The sequence below is a fragment of the Zosterops lateralis genome (genome assembly GCF_965231275.1).
Source record: "Zosterops lateralis genome assembly, chromosome: 4".
In the NCBI taxonomy this organism is placed as follows: domain Eukaryota; kingdom Metazoa; phylum Chordata; class Aves; order Passeriformes; family Zosteropidae; genus Zosterops; species Zosterops lateralis.
In genome coordinates this window covers 29,129,979-29,150,138 of record NC_139765.1, presented here as the reverse complement: position 1 = coordinate 29,150,138, position 20,160 = coordinate 29,129,979, and the positions used below count along the sequence as shown (strand labels likewise).

Genomic DNA, 20,160 nt, shown 5'->3' with positions numbered 1-20,160 from the left:
AAATAGTCTGACTTTTGCTGGATAAACTGACACAGCTGCAAAAGTGACAGGTTTGAGCACAAACCATCCTGCCTTCCGTTTGCTTAGTCTCTGTATTTTTGGATATCTTTTTACTCTAACACTGAACAATTTTGTGTTGTTTGAGGAACTCCTGGGTGATGGTTGGGCTGTCTTGAAGAGAGGTGGGTCTCCTCCATCCCAGAACTGAGTGGCAGATGCATTCTGAAAGCACAGTGAACACCCATCCTCTGCTCTGTCCTTCCCTTGCTTCTCCCCTACATGTATTCTCTCTAGATGTTTTTCCATATCAAAAAGCTGGGACTAATTACTTTATTGAGTTTTATTAAATGCTGCTCTGTTTTTTATGCTTGTAATCCAATATATTAAAAATTGGAAGAGAAGTTTGCTATTCTCTATATCCTCTTAATAAGGATTTATGTAAGTTAAATTAGCAAGATACCTGACTACCAAAAATTGGTTACAGTGTAAATTAAAAAAAAAAACCAACCCACATCAGCACTGCTTATTTCCACTTGTAATTATGGAGAAATGGCCTCCTATTTTCAAGGTATATCGCTTGATCCTATTTATGTATGAAGGTAAATCCCATTAATGAGTGGACTTGCTCAAAAATCATACAGATGTCACCAAGAGCAGTGTCAGGTCCACTGGCTCTGCTCAAACAGGGCTTTATCCTATTACTGTGGTTGGCTTGTGCTGGCATCACTTGATCATGAGTCAGATTGTAGGATTGAGGCCACCCTGACAGTGAAGATCAAGAGTTTCTTCCTTTGTTTCTTCCTTTCTTTCTTTAGGAACTGGAAGCATATGTTGATTATTCAGATACAGATAATGAATACAAAAGGGAAGATTTTTACTACTTCTCCCAAGAAGAAAGAGAGAGGCAAGAGCGAGAGAGACAGGAATCTAAGAGGGTGTTACAAGAATTGAAATCTGTACTGGGATTCAAAGCTTCAGAAATTGAAAGACAGAAGTGGAAACAGCTACTATTCAGTGAACATGGTAAGCATTTCTTTTGAAAATTAATTCCTTCCTTAGAAAACATAGGTGTCTGTTTGCCATGAATTTCTGACTGTTAGAATTCAGACAGTGCTTAGCTATAGTAGTGTCTTTGATAGAGCTGTGTGGTCTTAGTTGCCATTCCATCTCTTTATATTTTAGCAATCATTTTACTATATATTGAAATGAACTCAGAGAAGTGGGAATTTGGCTTTAAACAAAACACTGAGCTAAAATATTAAACACACAAAAATATTAAGACAGCATAAAGAAAGCTGTCAGGATATAAACCATGCAGATTAAACTGACTCTTTCATGGCTTTCCAGTAAATACGATTTTTTAACAGGGTGCATAAATAAATTACTTTTCAGAATTCAAATAAACCAGCAGAAATTATCTTGGACATATAAAAGTTTATAGGTTAAGTGAAGAGCTAGACTTTGAAATGTTAGAGAAATAAAATAATAAAACTGGCTTTTGTTTCCATGAGAGAGTGAATACAGAATCTGTTCACAGACCACCCCCCTGCCCCAACCATCTAAGAGGAAGAGTTCTTTCAAACTAGCCTTTAGTAGCTCTGAGGGCTGCTGGGTAGCTCCATCCACTTGCACTTGAAAGCAGGAATATGAAAATTTCTCTTGCCTCAACAAGACAGTTTGTCTGTTACAACTTGATTCCTCTCACTGCTTGAGCTATTTGATTTACTGTCTTTAAAATTTTCCTTATTTTCATTTCTTCTTCCTAAAGACAGGTTAAGAAAAGCTTTCTAAAAGGTTTCATGTTCTGTGTTACGAAAAACAACCCTCAAGTCTGGCACCATATCCAAGGATTCTGCCTCTGACAGTGTCTACCAGAAAAATGACCATGGATAGCAATTTTTCAGTAATTTACTAGGAACACAGAGTAACAGACCATACCTATTTATGAGACTGTCTCTTTTGATATCAAACTATCAAGAATATCTGTTCTTAACAATTTTCTTCTTTTTATCCATTAAGGTACAACTGTTGTAAAAGAGATCACTTGACCATTGGTACTGGTTTCTCTTCTAGTTGCGTTAAAAACCCCTGAGACATCAAATTGCACCAGAGCTTGCTCAGGAGTAGGATTTCTGTATTATCCCTCTTGTGTTAGATATGACACCACACAACTTTTTGCAGAAATTTCTTCAAGTCTTTCTTTCCTAACTGTTGGAGGAAGAAGAGATCCTATATCCAGTTCAAGTCTTGACAGACCTAGTAAAACTCTTGCAGAAAGAGTTTTTGTCAGGAGGACTTGCATAGGATATTCCCTTACCTAATCAGCAGATACTTGTCCATATCAGCATATTCTCAGACCATTTGTGGCCATAGCTGGAAAGAGTCAGCTGATTCCTGTAGTTTGCAGTAACAGCTCACCAGAAAGCTTTTGTGGTTCATGTTGGTTCCCTTTCCTTTCCATGTATAGATATTACATTGGTTTAGGATTAGATATAAAAGGGTGAGGAGGGAATAAAGTATGATTTTCTTCAGCTGCATAGGACTAACTAATCTTTGATTATTTCCATCCTGTATAAACCTGGAAAACATGAGGGCAGTTTATGAAAGTAATAATATTGTCTCCTTTTGGCTCAGATTGTATGTGTCTAATCTGACAGACTGGTATGTACACCAGATATAACATCTTCTACTGTTATTTTTTATTTATTTCTTCAAAAGAAATACAAGTCAGTAAATATGATATCTTGGACCCTGGCATATAATGGTTTAGTTTATCCATACACAAATCAGTTCTTAAAGAGACATTTATGTGATCTGCACTTTCCACATTTCTGACTTGCTTTATCTTAAAGATTGAAACCCAGAAAGGTTCATATTCTTGTCCCATTGGCCCAAGCCAATGGATGGCCATGATACCACTTTTCCATAGTCCTCTTGAATCTTGCTTTTACAGGACAATCAAATTCCAGAAATCCTGTGTTTTCCTAACTTGTGATTATTGTGGAAAAAGATCCTGAAATATTCAGAGGCTTTTATCTGTTAGGCAGGGCACCCAGCCAGCCATTCTTACTTGTCCTAATGAAGACATGAGAGTTTTTGGTTTATTTAAGGGGGGGCTGGGGAAGGTTTCCACATAAGAGGTCAACTCCATGCAAGTTGATATGTCTTAAGAACACAACATGAGGTCAATTGGAGATGATAGGTTGGATTCCAGAAGAAAAAAACATCATCTTAGCAGAGCACTAGACTAAAGCAAGTTTTCCAAGGCCCAGTACCATGGTAATACTTCTTACAGTCCAGGTAGTAAGTAGTTTATTGGAGTGTAGTAAGCCTATGTTTCTGGTCCTTTGGCCTTCTGTTGAGCCACTACATGGAAGTGCTTTTGAAAAGGTCTGCTAAATTTTTAGTAGCTTCATTTCCATTTGTCAAACACTGTAAAACAACTTTATTCTCTGCAAAATCTCTTATAGCCTTTCCCTACCTCTCCTCTGCAAAAAAGTTCATTCTGTCAGTGGTTGTGTTGTCTCCAGCTGTTTCCCCTTCTCCCACCTTGTCCATACAACAGTTGTTATATAGCTATTTATCAGATTTGCAAACCCATGCTATCAAAACTGATGAATTTCACCCTGTTTATTAGTTTGTCAACTCCACAAACAGGCCAGCTACCAATCTCAAATATCTGTTTATTTTTTGAGAAATTTTCCCTTTCAAAGTATTCTTTGGAGGAAGCAGGCAAGCAGTTTGCTCCCATATTACAAGATTACTGTGCATATTCCTGTCTCTTCAAGCAAATGGGCAGAAATAAGTAGCAGCATATATTTTTATGAGACAGGGAAAGAACTACTCCATAAACAACTGAGACAAGTCTGGAGCAGTGCTCCTTTGGTATATAAGGTTTTAAACAAAAACAGTACAATACACATTCAATGCCACCGTCTTTCAGTATACTAATGACAATAACTATCAATATGACAACCATAACGATGTGCCTGCCTTCAGCTAAAGTGAATATTACTGAAATAGGATGCGGTTGAAAAATCCTAATACCATAAATTTTGTTTCCCATTAAAAGTTTGTGTATTTCCCAGAGTTATTTTCATCTCTGCTTACAGGAGTAAAGTCAGAATGGAATTAGAAAGGGAAATGCAACTTGGGAATCTGCTGTTGCCTCTCTCATTTATATTCGTGCTGCTACTATAATGGAGCTGCTGCAGTTTAGGGTATCTGTTACTTGGAAATGGACATTATATCGTTTCCTTAAAATGAGAGACGTCTGTTCTTCAAGGAGTGATTGTACCGAGTTACACTAACCCTTAACACTGGGAGGAGAGACTTCCTGGCAAGCATCCCTTTGCAGGCAATGGGACTCACTGCTGCTACTAACTTCAAGAGAGGCTAAATTAAACCATACTTTTTTTGTGAGGACACCTGACCTGACTGTGTAGATATGTGTTGTATTTGTATGTTGTGGTGTATGAGATGAGATATTGCCTTTAAGGAGTCTTTCACTTACCAGCTGTCTTTAGTGGATTAGGTGAACTGTTGTTCACAAGAAGACAGTTGAATATGTATGCAGTATGGTAGTTTTACTTGGGTTTTGCTTTAATACTAAATACATCCTCTGTGTTTGATTCTGGCTTTAAACACCATCAGTTTTGTGCTGTCTCTTCGTACTACAGATTTTAAGGAATAGTTGCAAGTAACTGTCACATTTCACTTCACCTTTGTGATTAGAAACCACTTATTTTACACTTTGGTGTGGTTTGTGTTTCTGTTGCTTTGGGATTTTTTAAAGTAATTCTAACTCTTATAATCTTGCATCTTTTCAGGCAAAAAAATTATTTTTATGTATCAGCTTGCTTTCAGTTATCATTTAATTTTTTCCCCCTTTTTAAGCTGCAGTGAAACCCTTGTCTCCTGTAGAGCCATTGAAGCTACTAAATAATGTGGAATCACATATGAATTCAGATACAGAAAAGCAGGACTGCAGCCAAAGTTGTGATAAATCTGAAGAAAAATATTCTAATCCAGAAGTGAATGCTGCTGACAAAAGCAGGACAGAATATTTGTATGAAGATCCTGAGACGGAGAAAAACAAAGACAGTACTGCAGATAAGGATGTTTCTATGGGGGCTGAAGAAAGAATGTATTATCAGTGTGAAGGGGATGCTGAAGAACTCAAGCCAAGCAGTGTGGATGGTGTAGAGGCTTCACAGCCTCCCTCTAAGGATGCATTACATTCAAAAATCAAGGATAGGCTGGCCCAGCTCCACATATCAACAGATTTTAACTTCACATCTGGTCTGGCTGCACAAGTTGCTGCCAGGTCTTTCACTTTTACTACAATGCAGGAAGAGACTTTTGGAGATGATGGGGAGGAGGAGGAGGAGGAAGAAGAAAAGACACAGGAAAATGAAGACCTTGTGGAGAACTGTGAAAATGATGGGAGGCTCTGAAAGTGAAGGAAAAATATAAGTCTGAGCTGGACTTTATTAAACCAACAGCAGGCAGTTTGATGGAAAAAAACTAAGGTGGGGGGTTGAAGCTGAAAATACTGGATGGGAAAAAGGAGACCTAAATATAATACATCATGTTCCCTAAGACTGATACACTAAATAGGACTTCTCAGTATATTGAAAATTTGCAGGTAAGAGAAGTTTAGGCTGCATCCAAGAAATAGATGGCTGTTCCCTTTTTAAGATCCTAGTGATAGGGGTTGGAATTTACCTTTGTGTTTTCTGGTTTTTATTTATTTATATTATGACATACTGTAGTTTTTTTTGTTTGTTTCTAAAAAGAAGGAAAAACAATGTTTTGATTTACAACAGACTCCGGTTTTTTTGCTCTCTGATTCTTTTGTCATGGTATCAGTGTTTGTTCCAACAAAAAAAGCCAGGACATTTCTTTTGGAAGAACCTGAACTGTTCCCTGTGATCTTCCCCCACCACTTTTGTTTCATTTCTTATGTCTGCAGTGTGTTGGCTAAGCCACAATAGACATTTGTGATTCTGCAACTAGTGATGTGGCACTCAGCTAAAATGTAGAGTTTTAAATAAAAATTTGAAAGAGCTAGTATTTGTGTCCTGGGGTATGGGGCTGAAATAGTATAAAGTTAGTCATGCTTCATATTAAGGTTTATTTAGAATTTTATGAAGGGTTAATAAATGATTTCTATAAATTGTAATCCATGTTAGAGAAATGTGTTGTAAGTAAATTTTAGGGAAGGTTATAAGAACAGCAGTAGAAAGTACTATAGACAGCTAGAAGCTGTCTGTTGGATGGACAGAGATGAGAAGCAAACACCTATTTATTAAGCAAGCTATTAATTGTTTGTTAACCTTTTGTAAACTGAACCTTAATGTAATTGTTTGATTTGATATAATGATCGATTGTACATTTTTGCTTACATCCTGAAGTAATTTTCTTAAAGGAAATTATCTGAGAGCTTAACAACATGCAGTATTTTGCTTGAACACCATATTTGCTTTTCACTAATGTTCTTTCACTTTTCCTAGATCACAACTTTAACCTGTGGGATTAAGAATCCATGAGAGAACTACAGTTGTGTATTTTGTTTCTGGTAACTTAATTAACTGATGATGAAGTCTGGATGTTTGGTATGAGGTTATGAAAGTTGCTTTTTTCTCTGTGGTGGTGTTACAAGGAGCAGGGAACTTATGCTTACCTCACAGAGGAGCTGATTAATGGTTTCATTGCCCTCTCTTCCTTTTGCTCTGTGACACAAAATGAAGCAAAGCTCACGTGTCTATAATGGCAAGAGCACCACTTCTTTGTGTGGAATACTCTACTTGGACCCAGATACCCTTCCAGGACAAAACACTGCATCAGTTGCTTAGAGTATTTATTAGGTTTTGCAGATTCTAGAGTAAAGGGGTTTTTAGATGCTGGTGGTGCAGAGCAATATCTTTCCTAGGATGGTGTCATGGAAAGTGGGGAAAGTAATGCAAGTCAGCAGATTAGGGTGGAACTCTTGATGATATGTCAGAAAACAAGTGTTTCCTTTCAGCTCCCTGGCCTGTATTACTGATTTTGCCTGAACACTGTGAAATGTGTGAACATTTTCACAGATGGTAAAGAGGGAAACACCAACTGATAGAGAAAGGAGTATGACTTACAGTGTTCTTTCATTGTATAAAGCCTGTCTTCTCCTTCACACACAGGTTTTGGGAAGAGTTTGCCGTTTTTCATTGACCAGTAACACTGTGTTCTGTGCCCTTTATTTTGTGTCAGTGACTGGAAGCTGAGTGCTTGATATCTTCAGAAGGTTGTAGAAAAAATATCTGATGCTTTTCATAATGTATTCAGAAGATAACCTTCCTCTAAGTGGTAGAGTATGTTCTTCTGTAAATAAAGATTAGGCTAAGATGATGAAACACTTTTATTTTCTCTGTGGTAAGCAATTTTTTTACCAAGTCTAGAATAGCTGCTTTGGATAGATTGTGTTTGAAGCATTGTCCATGCTTCTGAAGAAGTCTTCCTCATTCTTGACTTGAGATCCTTGAGTTCACAAAGTGCCCAGATATTTTTTGTTTGTTTGTTTTGTTCCTAGCCAATTGTTCTGGCAGCCTAAATATATCTTCCATTAATATTTTTCCATGAACTCATCTCATGATCTGATGTTGTGTATCCCAGAAAGGGCACTCCTGACCTTTTTCTGTGGGATCCAAATCATAGTTGACAGTGTGTATGGCTATGATACCAACCTGGAAATACTATCAGATTTCGGATATGAATTATCACTGTGCCTACAGTTTCAGATGAAGTCAGTAGTAACCTGAGTTGCATTGGTAGTGAAATCTATGACAGATCTCACATTTATAAAAGCTGCTATCTCTTTATTCCTTTGCTGCAGTGCTTAGTAAAAATCCTGGAGAATCTACTTTGGTGGCTCACTTGGGGCCTAGTTTTATTACATGTTGGTCTTGGTAATGAAACTGGCCTTAAAAAACCCATCCATCATGAGTTGTTCATTTTCATCCAGCAGATGTGTCAACATGGGGTTTTGTGGCCATGTTATAAACCAGTTCATGAGTCCACCTGGGTCAAAAATTCACCCTTTTTAGGCTTTTTTGCTTTTCACCATTGTTATTGCAGCAATGTAGTAACAGCAATTACTACAAATAGTTGTATCAGCACGTACTGTGTTGCTGGCCTGATACTCAGGATTGCCCACATTTACACTATTGGCAAAGATGGTGTAGTGTGAAATTACAGCCTTGACATTAGACATGGCTATGATCAAATGATCACTTTTTGGAGGAAGTCCTGATCCTACTTTGAACAAATAGATTTTCTACAAGCAATTTAACTGATTTCCGTGGTCTTATTTAATTCAGTCTTAGAAGTTGCCCATATGAACACCTGGACTCACTTGTTTTCTCTGCCTCTCATCACCTCTGTATGAAGCACCCATGAGGCCATTTGTTCTGATCCATTTAATATTCTCTCTGAAGAAAAATATTGCTAACAATGTACAGCACATAAAGCCTGACTGCTCTTGATTTGATAAACAGGTTCCATCTATGTATGTCATACACTCTGTTATGATCCAGATTTCCTCATAATTATGTCATTTGAAATGACTATATATACGTGCTGTAGGTTCCTTCACGAATCTGACAGATTTTTTGGCATAATTTATTGCTGCCTTTAAAATAATGTTTATGAACCACCGAAGTGTGCATTAGCTCTAGTGAGTTGTCTTAATATACTGAGCATGTCAAGGTCTCAGTTCTGTTCTGTATTCTTTGGCTCTTTACTTGAGATAGGGATTTTTGTGAAAACAGAACATTTGCTTCTTAGAGCTGTGTAACTTTTTGAAACATTTAGCAGGAAGTCCATACTAAATTATGGGTTATGACAAAGAATATCAGCAGCCAAAATCCTTTGTGAAGAGCAGAGCTAACAATAAATGCATTTTCCCTATCCCATTTCCAATTAGTAGTTCTGTGAAGTACAGAAACAAGTAATTATTTAGGGTTAAATAATTTCTTCTCCTTCTGTCCTACCTGGAAAGCCCTCCAAAGACAATATTTGCTTTTTAGATTGGATTGCAGTCTAACACTACATCATTTTATATTGCTTCACTTTACAGCTGAAGATCTAGGTAAAGGCTTAAATCTAGGCAAAGATCTGTGATAATAAGGTAACTTGTCCCTTTTGTTTAGTGTATGTATTCATGACAGAAATTAAATGGTTGTGTCATAGAAGCAAATGTAGAGAGGTACAGATAATAGAGCATCTATCAAATGTGACTCTGTCAACTACAGGCAAGATTTGCAAATGTGAAGGCTTCTGCCATCAGTCATAGAAATGACACAGTTTTACTCCCAGCAGAGACTGCTGGACATCACTGGATCTTGCACTTAGATTTCTAAATGCAAGATGGAATCTGGTAGAGAAGCCAGTTTTACTGAGATTTCAGACTTTGTCCTGAGCACATCTGTCTCCATATGGCTGTTTGTTACAATATTGAAAATCTTACGTTTATCAGAAGTGCAAAATTTGTAATGTTCTCATTAATTTTTTTGGTAGTAAAAACCCAGTTACATGGTGGACTGTGTGGAGTCATTTGCCCACACTGAATTTTGTAATCTTGTAGGTTATCCCTTTCTTCCTTTTTTTTTTTTTTTTTTTTTTTTTTAAACAAACAAGAGGACAAGTACACTAAACTGCCCTTGTCCTTTAAACTATTTTGTGACGGGTGGCTGTTGTTCTGCAAGTGGCTTGTTCCCAGGGCTAATTGCTTTTTAGAATTAACAAGTTTCATACTATCTCATCTGAAAAGGCAAGCAGAGTGTGAGAATGGCACTTGGTCAGTGTAAAGGGCCAGGCTGCTCTGGGGTCTTGTCTGTGACAGGGACTAAGCAGATGCAGAGGGAAGACTATGTGTAGTGATACTTCTCCAGGCTATTCCTCAGCCATTTGTGGCTCAGGGACTTCTTGAACCAGTGGTTGTGGATGTCAGATTAACAGGTTCTGATGGAATCCTTTTCCATAGATTTGCTCAGCCTCATGTTTGGTCAGTTATTCTTAGTTCCAGTGCCACTATGTGGTCATCTTCACATCAATCATTACCATCTTGTACACATGAGAAGATTTGTCAATAAACTTCTTTGATTTTACACTTTCCTCAGTCCTTCTGCAGAGGTCTTGTTTTCTGCCTTTTGATTTTCCTTAGAAATCTCTCCAGTTTTGGATGTATAATGACCAAAGTGTGGTGCAGTACTCCAGACTAACCTCAGCAATGCAGAGTAGAGAGTAATAATTACCTCCCATAAAACACCAAACCATTCAAATATCATTTGAGTCCATATAGAAAGAAAAATACTTTCAGATCTTCTAGCCCTAGCTATTAGGATGGCAAATGAAAATATTTGGTCTGATGGAGGAGAAATATTTATTCACTGTCAGCGGGATTTGGCTGGACAATGTTTTTCTTTGCTAACAAAACAAAAAGTTGTTAAAACAAAATGATGTCCCAACAGCTGACACCTGGTCTAATACAAACTAAAGATGCCAAAAACACTTATTTAAATTTCAGCCTGACTTTCAGAGCTTTTTTGGTCTCTGATGAATAAGTATGCATTGCAAAATACATTATCACACAAGAAACATGGCAGTGGATATATGGATATCAGAGATCAAACCGAAGGCCTCTGTGGCTAATTTTTAAAATGCTTGGTGGTGTGCTTTCTCATAATATTTAATTCCTTCCTGTATATGTGTTTATTGTGCCTCCTTGAATTTTAAATGCTAAAAAATACATTTGATTTATTCAACTTAGAAATTTGTGCAGAAATCATATAAGAGGTAATGGTAGTGTAAGTGTGATAAGACACAGTCATAGGTAGGGGTGAAATCTACCTCCCATGAACTTTGCTTTGTAGATGGATAAAACAATCTGGCTTGAGCAGCTGGATATGAAACTGTTCCTGATGTGCTGCCTTCCCTTCCAGAATAACTGCCATGGCTCAGGTTATTGGCAGCTTCTCAGAACACAACTTGGTTCAACAGGGTGAGCGCACTGTTAGCCCATGTTACACTTTCTGAATTGAACACAGGATTCTGAAAAAGTGACTACAGTTTAGTAGACAAGGAAAAAGTTTCTCTGTTACAAAGTGGCTTTTTGTAAAAGGGTTGAATGGGACCAAAACTTGAATACTTTCATGTGATCAGCATATTTGGACCCTTGTACCTTCTCAGCTTTAAATCTTACAGGCCTCATGGACAGTTTGCTTTAGGGGATGCAGTTCTGTGACAGCTTAAATCACTTCATGGCCATGAAACCCCAGTCCCTCATCTAGGCTGGCTTCTGTAACTACTCAGTGCTTTAGGATATGGATAGGCCTGGAAGTGCATCAGTGCTGTAACTTGTAGCTGGCTTCCTCAATCCTAATGAGGATGATGCCACTCATTATTTTCCTCACTCATTTTGATTCCTTTTGTTGTTGTTGTTCTTAAGGCCTAGGCTGCCCAAGACCACTTGTGTCTTATTCCCCAAAGTTTCTAGGAACTGTTGATGATACTGCCAGTAAAACTGAAATTATTGTGCATGTTTTTTTCTACTTACTCATTTCACCCTTCTGGACCCTCTGATACCCATGGTCCTCTCCCTTTACCACCACTCTTAAGAGGTTCACATTTTAAAATATCACACAAATTCTTTTTACCTGTATTTGTAACAGGAATAGCTAGATCTAGTGTTGTGTACTGACTTTCTCACTTGAGAACTGAAACAGAAGGCAGGCACCCTAATGGGAAGCATACAGTCAAAACAGTATAGCAACTCAAATTTATACCACACTCTTGGTGTATATTGGCTCTTATAAGTAGTTGTGGCTTACTGAAAAAAAAAATTAAAGTTGCATTTTAAAAATAACTGCAACTCTAGTACAAGGTTCCAAAATAAGTGCCATTAGTTGGCTTGATTTATGCTCAAATCTTAATATTTAAAGATTGCTTCCTGACCTTCTCCAGCTGCATGGATGAGAACTGAAAATAATCTCAGGTTTCCAAAAGAGAGAGTGACCAATCCTTTCCGTTACTTTGTGCTATTAAAGAAAGGTCCATTCCTAAACAAACAAAAAGAGAAACGTCAGTGCTTAATATCTTCAGTAGCCATTACTGACAGAGAATCATGCATTTGATCTCAAGAGAAGCACCACAAATGTGGGCTATTAATAATGTTTGATATGTGTGTTTCAATAATAAAAGGCTTTAACTATATGATGGGATAAAAGCCAGAAATCTACATACTGTCCTGTAGATCTTTCATCCAAAGGCACAGCTGGTGAAATTTAAACAAGTTCATGTTGGCTGTTCCTGCACTGCTCAGTATGATGCAGTCCAAGTTTTTCATGTCCCATGGTGAGTGTTCACGGGTGGTCTGCAGGCACCTGTGGGCTTGAGGTCTGCAAAGCTTGCAGTGATCACAGGACAGTGCTGAGTGAAACCTAAATAGGAACAAGATGCTTTACAAGCATTTTGGATTTATTGTCTGTCTTCTTCTATTGCAGCATCCATGCCATATGCAATCCCACTCGTGAACCTTTTCCTTCCCACCTTTCCTTTTCATAGGCCACACAAACCAATTGGGGAAGGTTTTATAGTTTGTTTCTCACCTATGGGACTATCTGTAATGCACCAGGTAAGTTTTCCCCAACAGAAACTTAAACATTAGTGGCCAATCTGCAAAAGATGGGGCCTGGGCTGGAGAAGCTCTTCTGGTTTAGCCACTTCTGCCAAGGGTTCTCCTGAGGGGGTGACCACAGGAATGCTGAGCTAGGCGCGGGGACTCTGCAGGTATCTTTCAAAGCTTCAGTTTTTACTAGGTCTGTCCTTTTCTCTGATTGTCTCTCTTTTCCCTCTTAGCTGCCCTCAGCTCTTCTCCAGTATTCTGTTGCTAACTGCTGAGGAATTTGGCCACTTTTTTTACCTTCATTCTGAGGCCTTTGTCTAAACTTTATGCAATGATGGGCTAGAAGGAATCCAAGGTAGTGCTGTGCATTCTCAGTCATAAACTTATAAACAGAAGGGTTCTTAGGGCTGGTGCAATGTCTGTCCTGACATTCCTCCTAGGAAGCTTTGACCTACATTTCAACCTGGCTTCCTGTTTCTTCCTGGACTTCAGAACATTCACTCCCAGGAATTTCCTTTGCTCTTTAATGATTATAAGATGGTAATGCCTCCTCAGCAAGACTGACCCTTGAACACATGTTCCTCATTACATGAGCCTTACTTGCTCTTTCCCACGGGAGGGTGGCACAGTCATGGCTAAGTCTGCCTTTCCCTAAACAAGCTTGCTGCTTTCAGCAGAGGGGCTGACCAGGTACTCTCCAGCTGCTATGCCAACGTTCTTTGGCTCCACAGCTGCCTGATCTTGAGCTCAGGAAGCACTGGGATCTATCAGTTGTGCTTAAACCTTCCCATGGGTAAAGAGCATGTGTTTTGAGAATACAAATATTACTAAATCTCCCCAAATTGAAGCATTTTGAATTTTTATTGAGGAGCATAAACAAATTATTTCTTAATTTAAGAGGTTTGAATCAGCTTTATAAATATATAAATGTGTATACATACATACATATGTACATACATGCACATATGTACATACATACACACACACACACACACACCCCTTTATGATGTAAATGTGTATTGCCAGTTATCCCACTGCAAGGCTTGTCTAGCAAAGAGGTTGTATTTTTCTCATATCAAACCATCCAGTTACTTACTTGAAAGGTAAACAAAAACTTGATTCTTGCTATCCAAAGGCAAAAGAATTGTATTCTATCAAGCAGACTGTGGAAGTATTTCAAACCTGATTTTACGTCTTTTATTAGAAGAGCTGCTTCACTTTGTTTTCACCTATCAAGGCTTTGCGCCTGAGCTGCTGTGAGTGCCTGTATGCCCATTTGCCCTGTCTTAAACATGAAAACAAATACATGTTTCTCAACATCTCCTGCCTGCTAAGTCTTAACATTTCCCAAAACAGGGCCTAAAGGCAGCATAGATTGCCAAGGAACCACAGAGAAGGGAAAGAAAACAATCTTGATAAGCTGCTGCTTAATTGGCTAATAAATGAGAGCTAAAATGTAAGAGGAAATGTTCAAAAGAGCAAATTGCAGCAAGAGACTTCTGGCAGGGCTATAGAGGGAAATCACATGATACATTCTGAAGTTTGTAGACACTGAGAAGGATCCACAATTTCTTGTCCATGTAGAGACAGGAAACGCTCACCAGACTGGTAGTCTTCAGCAGCTTTTTTTAAAAAGCCTCTATTTTATCTGTGTTTCATTTCCACAGAAAGACTTGGTGCTGCTGTCTCAAGCTGTGTGTAATCAATCTCTGCATCTCTTCCTTTAAGTTCTGTGTGAAATCTTCCTTCTACTGCACTGAAAACCCATGTGCTTCAGGTCTGTGGAGTCTCCCCTGCACCCGCCCTGCCAGTTGCTGATGCTGCTTTAAACACAGTTCACTCCATGAGCCTCAAGGAGGTTTAGAGCAGCAGGTCCCTAAAGCAGGTATGAAGCCTGGGGGCTGGCTGTGCTAGGGTTCCAAGAACTCAGGCTCTGGGTTGGATGTAGGCAGTAGCAGGAAGACATTCCTGGATGTTGACCTTTTGTTGTGATATGGTTTCCTGCCTATGATATTTTCCCGAATTATTTTGTTTCTCTTTTTTGTACTTTCATTTACCTCCATTCTTTTTCCCATGGATATGAATCAGGACCTAAAGTCTTTTTTTATATATTTAATCATGTACATCACCAGGATTATTTTTAAGCCATTTTAAAATTGTGCCTGGGTTCCCCCAGTTTCAGAAGTAGTTTTCTCAACTGTAATGCTAACCACTTTTAAAGTCCTTTTAGTTGCTATTATTTCTTCAGCACCTGTAATAAAATTCTGCCTCACTAATGCCTGTATCATCTTTTCCCTTTATCCTGTATCCCTGACAGTTGCCTAGGTGGAGTGGATGTAGCTTATCCATCCTCCAATTAGTAATGATTGAATGGAATAGAGAATGCTTATTCTCTGTTCCATCTTAGAGGGATGCAAAAATGCTGTATTAGCACTTTGCTTGATTTTTTTTTTTTGTACAGAATTTTATTTATAATTCCACTTTCATCCTGAAGATGAAATTAATTTTAAGCAATCCTGGCAATAGTTTCTGCAGTACTTTTTGCTGACTCCTTGGTACAAGCACTTTAGTAATGAGCACTGGTTACTCTTTTCTGGGTAAGTGATGACTGAAGAATGTTTTTCTGTGTGTCACATGCTTCCCATTGTACCTTTCCATCATCCTTCAGAGACCTCTGTGCTGTGGCAGTTGTTGGCAAAACCCCTTTTAGCATCACCTCAATGCCTGTGTAGATGGAGCTTTAGGAAGAAAATAATGTGTCAGTTGAGGACACTGGTAGCAGGTAGATCTTCAATCCAGGAACGGGGCTTAGGTGCTCTGCAGATGTATTCTATTTGTGTGTGACTCCTAAGAGACAGACTTCATTTGTAGGCTGTGAAAGTGCCAAAAGAACAGCAACAAGACAGAGTGGCTCCTTTTATTTGGAGCTTTTTGGTTCCCTCATAATGCTTAGACTTTTGTATCAGAACTTATCAAAGGCTGTGTTCTGCTGCTGTTAGAAGCTGTGGCTGACGTGCACCTCTTCCTGTAAACATTCCCTGATCTGATTTTAGGGTTAACAGCTATTGACCACTCTTCTCACTTAGATATGACCCACTCTCACCTAATTCACATCCCCAGGAAGGCAGGCTAAAAAGGTTACTGGGAAGAAGGGAAATAATTTGATCATGAAAGGCAAGAGGTGAGGGAGGAGTATTTTTTCTTATCTTTTGAATCTTGCTGCCAAATTGGTGCATAATTCATTGAGCAAAAGGTCTTGCTTACTATTTGCTGTTTTCAGGTTTCTCTGTTTTGATATTGAATACTGAACAGATTCAACTGCTGCTGTTAGAAGGAGATGTCTGTCTACCAAAAAGGAATCTATAATGTTTTCCTTTACTTGGAGACTTCTTGAATGCTAAATTGCCTGTGTGTATACTTCATAATGTACCATATGCAAATACTCTTCAGGAATTGATACTACCACTTCAGTCAATATTTTCTATGTTAGAATTGTATGTTTCCTATACTGCCAAGAATGTATCTGTATCTATGAAGACTTAAGATTGTATCTTTTTGAGCAAGCCTCTTTCTTCAACTATCTGAAACTTTCTTCCTGTTTCTCAAGTTTTCTGCTAATTTATTAGACTCATGTGTTATATTGTGTACTTTTTGTATCAGTTGTATTGCTGTATTTCTTCTTTCTTTCATTAAAACTCGTTCTTCTCATTCTTCTACTGTGCTGCTTCATATTGGAAGTACTCAAACCATATCAAGTAAACTGATCTAGTGTAGTGGGTCAGCCTGAGGTGGATCCAAACCAGTCTCAAAAAGCCAGTCATTCAGAATTCTATTATATTGTTCTACTGATCCCAACATGTAATCAACTTTATTGTATTCAGCTTAATTTTGCAGTGTAGTCTGTACTTTTATAATATAGTAAAGAAGAAACCTGTAATGGGACTCGAGGTATAAACAAAAAATGTACTGAATGATGAAGCCTGTAAGTCTTATGGATGGTTGTTTCTGCTTACATTCGCTAAGATATTGGTGGACTTCCTGAGGGAAGCAAATTTTGAGAAGAGGTTTGGAAGAGGATTCCAAGGGCTATTTTTTCCAAAGTCCACACCTTGCTATCTCAGAGACATTCATTAAATACTCCTTCTATTGCATCAGTTTATGAATATTCATATTCTTCCATAAACTAGTTTCCATATTCCAGGAACTGTTTTGTATGGTCCCTCCTTGGGTCCGCCTTTTTAGAGCACGCGTGTTTTGTGGCTGTGTCTTCAATATCAGCTCCAGCTTGGGCATTGGTCCATACTTTCTTCAGATGGGAGATGCTGATAGTTGGTATATCAATAGCAGAGTCTTCTTTACATGTTCACTGGATGTTATCCCGACCAAACAGACAGTTTAAGCATAATATATCAACTACTACTACTATGCCTAATCTTCTTTTACTAACAGCAGAAATAAAAAACTTATATCCTATATCCTTACCACAACATTATTAATCATACAGCACGCATCTTGCGAAAAGCCAATTTTATAATATACATTTATAACAATTTGGAATTCCACAGGCCAGTGTAGCCTTTTCAATCCCTCACAGAAGTGTTTACAAAACCACCCAGCCTAAATCTATCTGTCCAGAGTTTAATGAAGAACAGAACTTGGAGAGAAAGCATGGTAGGCCAGTATTTAATGTGTTTGAAAATGCTACTGTTAATTATCTATTATATTCAATCCCTGACTTTTTTGCCACTCCAGTATTTGTTTTGTGTGCACATGAAGTGACATGCTTCCTTCAGAGATGAATGGACTGCAACTATAACACATGCCATTGTTTGATATAAATGAAATACATTGTTTTGTTAAGTTAAAAAGAAGTCAAAGAAAGAGACTTTCCATGACCTGTCTAAGCTAGCTGAGAGCAGCTCAGCAAAAGACTGCAGAATTCATTTTGGCCTATATTCCGTATTCTTCTTTCTTGTCACTGTTATCACCTGCTTCTTAGCTATTAATAGTAGATTAATAGATCATCATCCTCATCCTCATCATTACCTGCATGAGGTATTGATTGAATCTTGATTTAATCAGCTGTAAATTGAAAATAATTATACGGTTCCAAAAGCCATGAAGTAAATAAATTGCAGAAGTTGCAATTATTTCCTTTTTCTGCTTGTCCTTGTTTCTGCATCGAAAACTTCTATGAGAGACCCAACTGTTGCAACACATGCTTTAGGTCCTGGATGTGCTCCCTCCAGGAGCTGTATGCTCAGTATGAGGATTTGACCACTAGGTTATGTTTCTAAAGCTTCTCTGCAACTATTAATGAAAGGAAGAAGCTAATTGCTAGAAGACAGGTGGCTAACATAATTTCTCCTTTAATTGCAATTAAGATTTTATGACTAGTGACAAAATGTAAATATAACAGCCCATAAAACAAGTTAAGTCTTGGTGAGGCATGCAAAAAGAAACAGGTCCAGGACCTTCCTCTCTTTTCTTGTTTCTTCCGTGACAGTAACTACCAGTAAAGATTCTGTGACTCAGCAGCTGGGCTTAGACAGCCCAAACTGTTGAATGGGACAGGAAGGAATATACAAGATGGAGAACTTGTAAACACACCAAAAATGTCCAAGTACTTTGATACCGAGACTGCTGGACTTGCTGCTCTGAGTCACAGTGCTTTTTATTTAAGGAAATAAACAAAGAAGCGAAAGGTCTCAGAATGAAATTATTAAAACCAGTGCTGATGGAAAGTAAAATACCTGAACGTGAAATCACTTGGAAGTAACCCATGTGATAATCACTCTTTGTCTTAGCTATTTTTTAAGGTCTTTAATAGACTGGCTGTACCCATTAAAAACAGAGTTGGCAAAGAGCAGCTTTCCTTGGATATACATCTGCCAAAGAAGAGAACAAAAAAATGCTGAATTGGCAAGAGCAACCTCTTACTCTAAATGAAGATGATAGACTGAAAAACAAAGAGGGTTATTAGGTAGCCTGACTTACAACTTTATTATGGCTTTCAGCTTTCACAACTTTCTTGTATAAAATACTTTATTTTATTTAAGAATTAAAAAATAAAACTCACATTCTTCCAGTCCGTCCAAGATTTCCAAAGACCATATGGGAGTGTACACAACAACATTTTGCAGGCTGCTTCATGGACATTCAAAACCCACCATCCAGCCTGGTAACATTTCAGTTTAGGTGTGTCATAATATGACATCTTTGAAGATGAACACAGGAAATTGCCTTAGACATAGGGGAAAACAACTGTTTGTTTGGGTTTTCTCTTCATATGCTAACAAAATGTTTTTCTTTGTTGTTGTTTTGTGTTTTTAACAAGAAGGAGTAAAGTAGGATATCCTGTTTCTAAACTACTGTAAGTAGCAATGAACTTTCCTGTTTAAATGCTGTATCTCTTAGGAAACTTTTCTAGAGAAGAAAGGTGCCCAGGGTTATTTTGACAAATTATTATAAACCTATAGGAATTAACTAGGTTTGATATTCAAGGACAAAAGTTTTCAAAATATGGGCAAAATCTGAAACTTTAGCAATTTTTTCTCCCTAGAAAAGTGAAACACAAAACTAAAGCTAATGCAGAGCTGTTCAGAAAGATCCAGAAATATTTCCCAACACTAATTTCCACAGTTTTGAACTTGATTTTGATTCTGAAGTGAATTTCATGATGTCTCAACCATTCAAATGTTTCCTGAAGCTGGCATTTACAGATTTCTGCCATTTATGACATTCTCAACAAAGTTAAAAGCCAAATTCTGTTTTGTGCTAGAATTCTTAAATAAGTTGGGTTAATGATACATTTTGTTGTAAGATGTCAACAAATGAAAGGAGGCAGCCTTCTGGATTTTTAGAGTGTTTCTGTTTGCTTCAGGTTTTAGTCACAGTATCCCACAATCTATGTGATTGTGTGACACTAATCCTATGTCCCCAGATTCAAAATTACCAGAGCAAGTTCAAATAAGAGAAATACTTTTCCAACATATTGCAAAGACTGTTCCACACAGATATAACATATGGATGATGTCAGATGTAGGGCTTGAGGAAAAGCCTGTTGAAACACTAGATAAAAGAAGGAATGTGAGAGCAATAGCCTCTTCTCAGTCAGAGACATAGTTGGGCCAGATTTGTGCTGACATGAAGGCCCCTGTCATTATTCTGGCAGTGTAAAGGAGTCTTTGTTTCAGAGAAAATTGACTGAATTGGATTTGAACTTGTAAGGATCATTGAAGCTGATGTACTATCCAAGGCTTCTTCCGTTGTGGGATGTTACTGGTGTTAAACAATTGGAAACCTTACTGGCTTACTTCAGGGAAGCTCTCAGTGTACAGGACTCCATAAACACTTCAGGGTAATGCATATTCAAGCAGCAATGGATGTATTTTTCACCAGAAGGAAATCCAAAGGACCACTGAATTGCCTTCATCTTACACTCATACCAGTATGTGTTAATCTGTCATGTAACTGGTAACAAATGCAACATAAAACAC

The 20,160-nt window shown here is 38.0% G+C and overlaps 1 protein-coding gene across 6 annotated transcripts in view; it reads left to right on the top strand.

Annotated features, from left to right (window-relative positions):
- VEZT (vezatin, adherens junctions transmembrane protein) overlaps positions 1-20,160 on the top strand; it is an 87,213-nt gene that overhangs the window by 45,394 nt on the left and 21,659 nt on the right. The window contains exons 11-13 of one of the 6 annotated variants that reach the window (XM_083859259.1): positions 816-1,023; positions 12,540-12,670; positions 15,123-16,369. In XM_083859259.1, coding sequence (XP_083715385.1) covers positions 816-1,023; positions 12,540-12,670; positions 15,123-15,209 — 426 coding nt within the window. In that variant the 3' untranslated portion in view covers positions 15,210-16,369. Of the gene's footprint in view, positions 1-815; positions 1,024-1,768; positions 2,381-4,112; positions 4,859-4,896; positions 6,073-12,539; positions 12,671-15,122; positions 16,370-20,160 lie in introns of those variants that run through there. The other 5 variants (XM_083859258.1, XM_083859257.1, XM_083859260.1 and 2 more) reach the window with 5 other exon arrangements.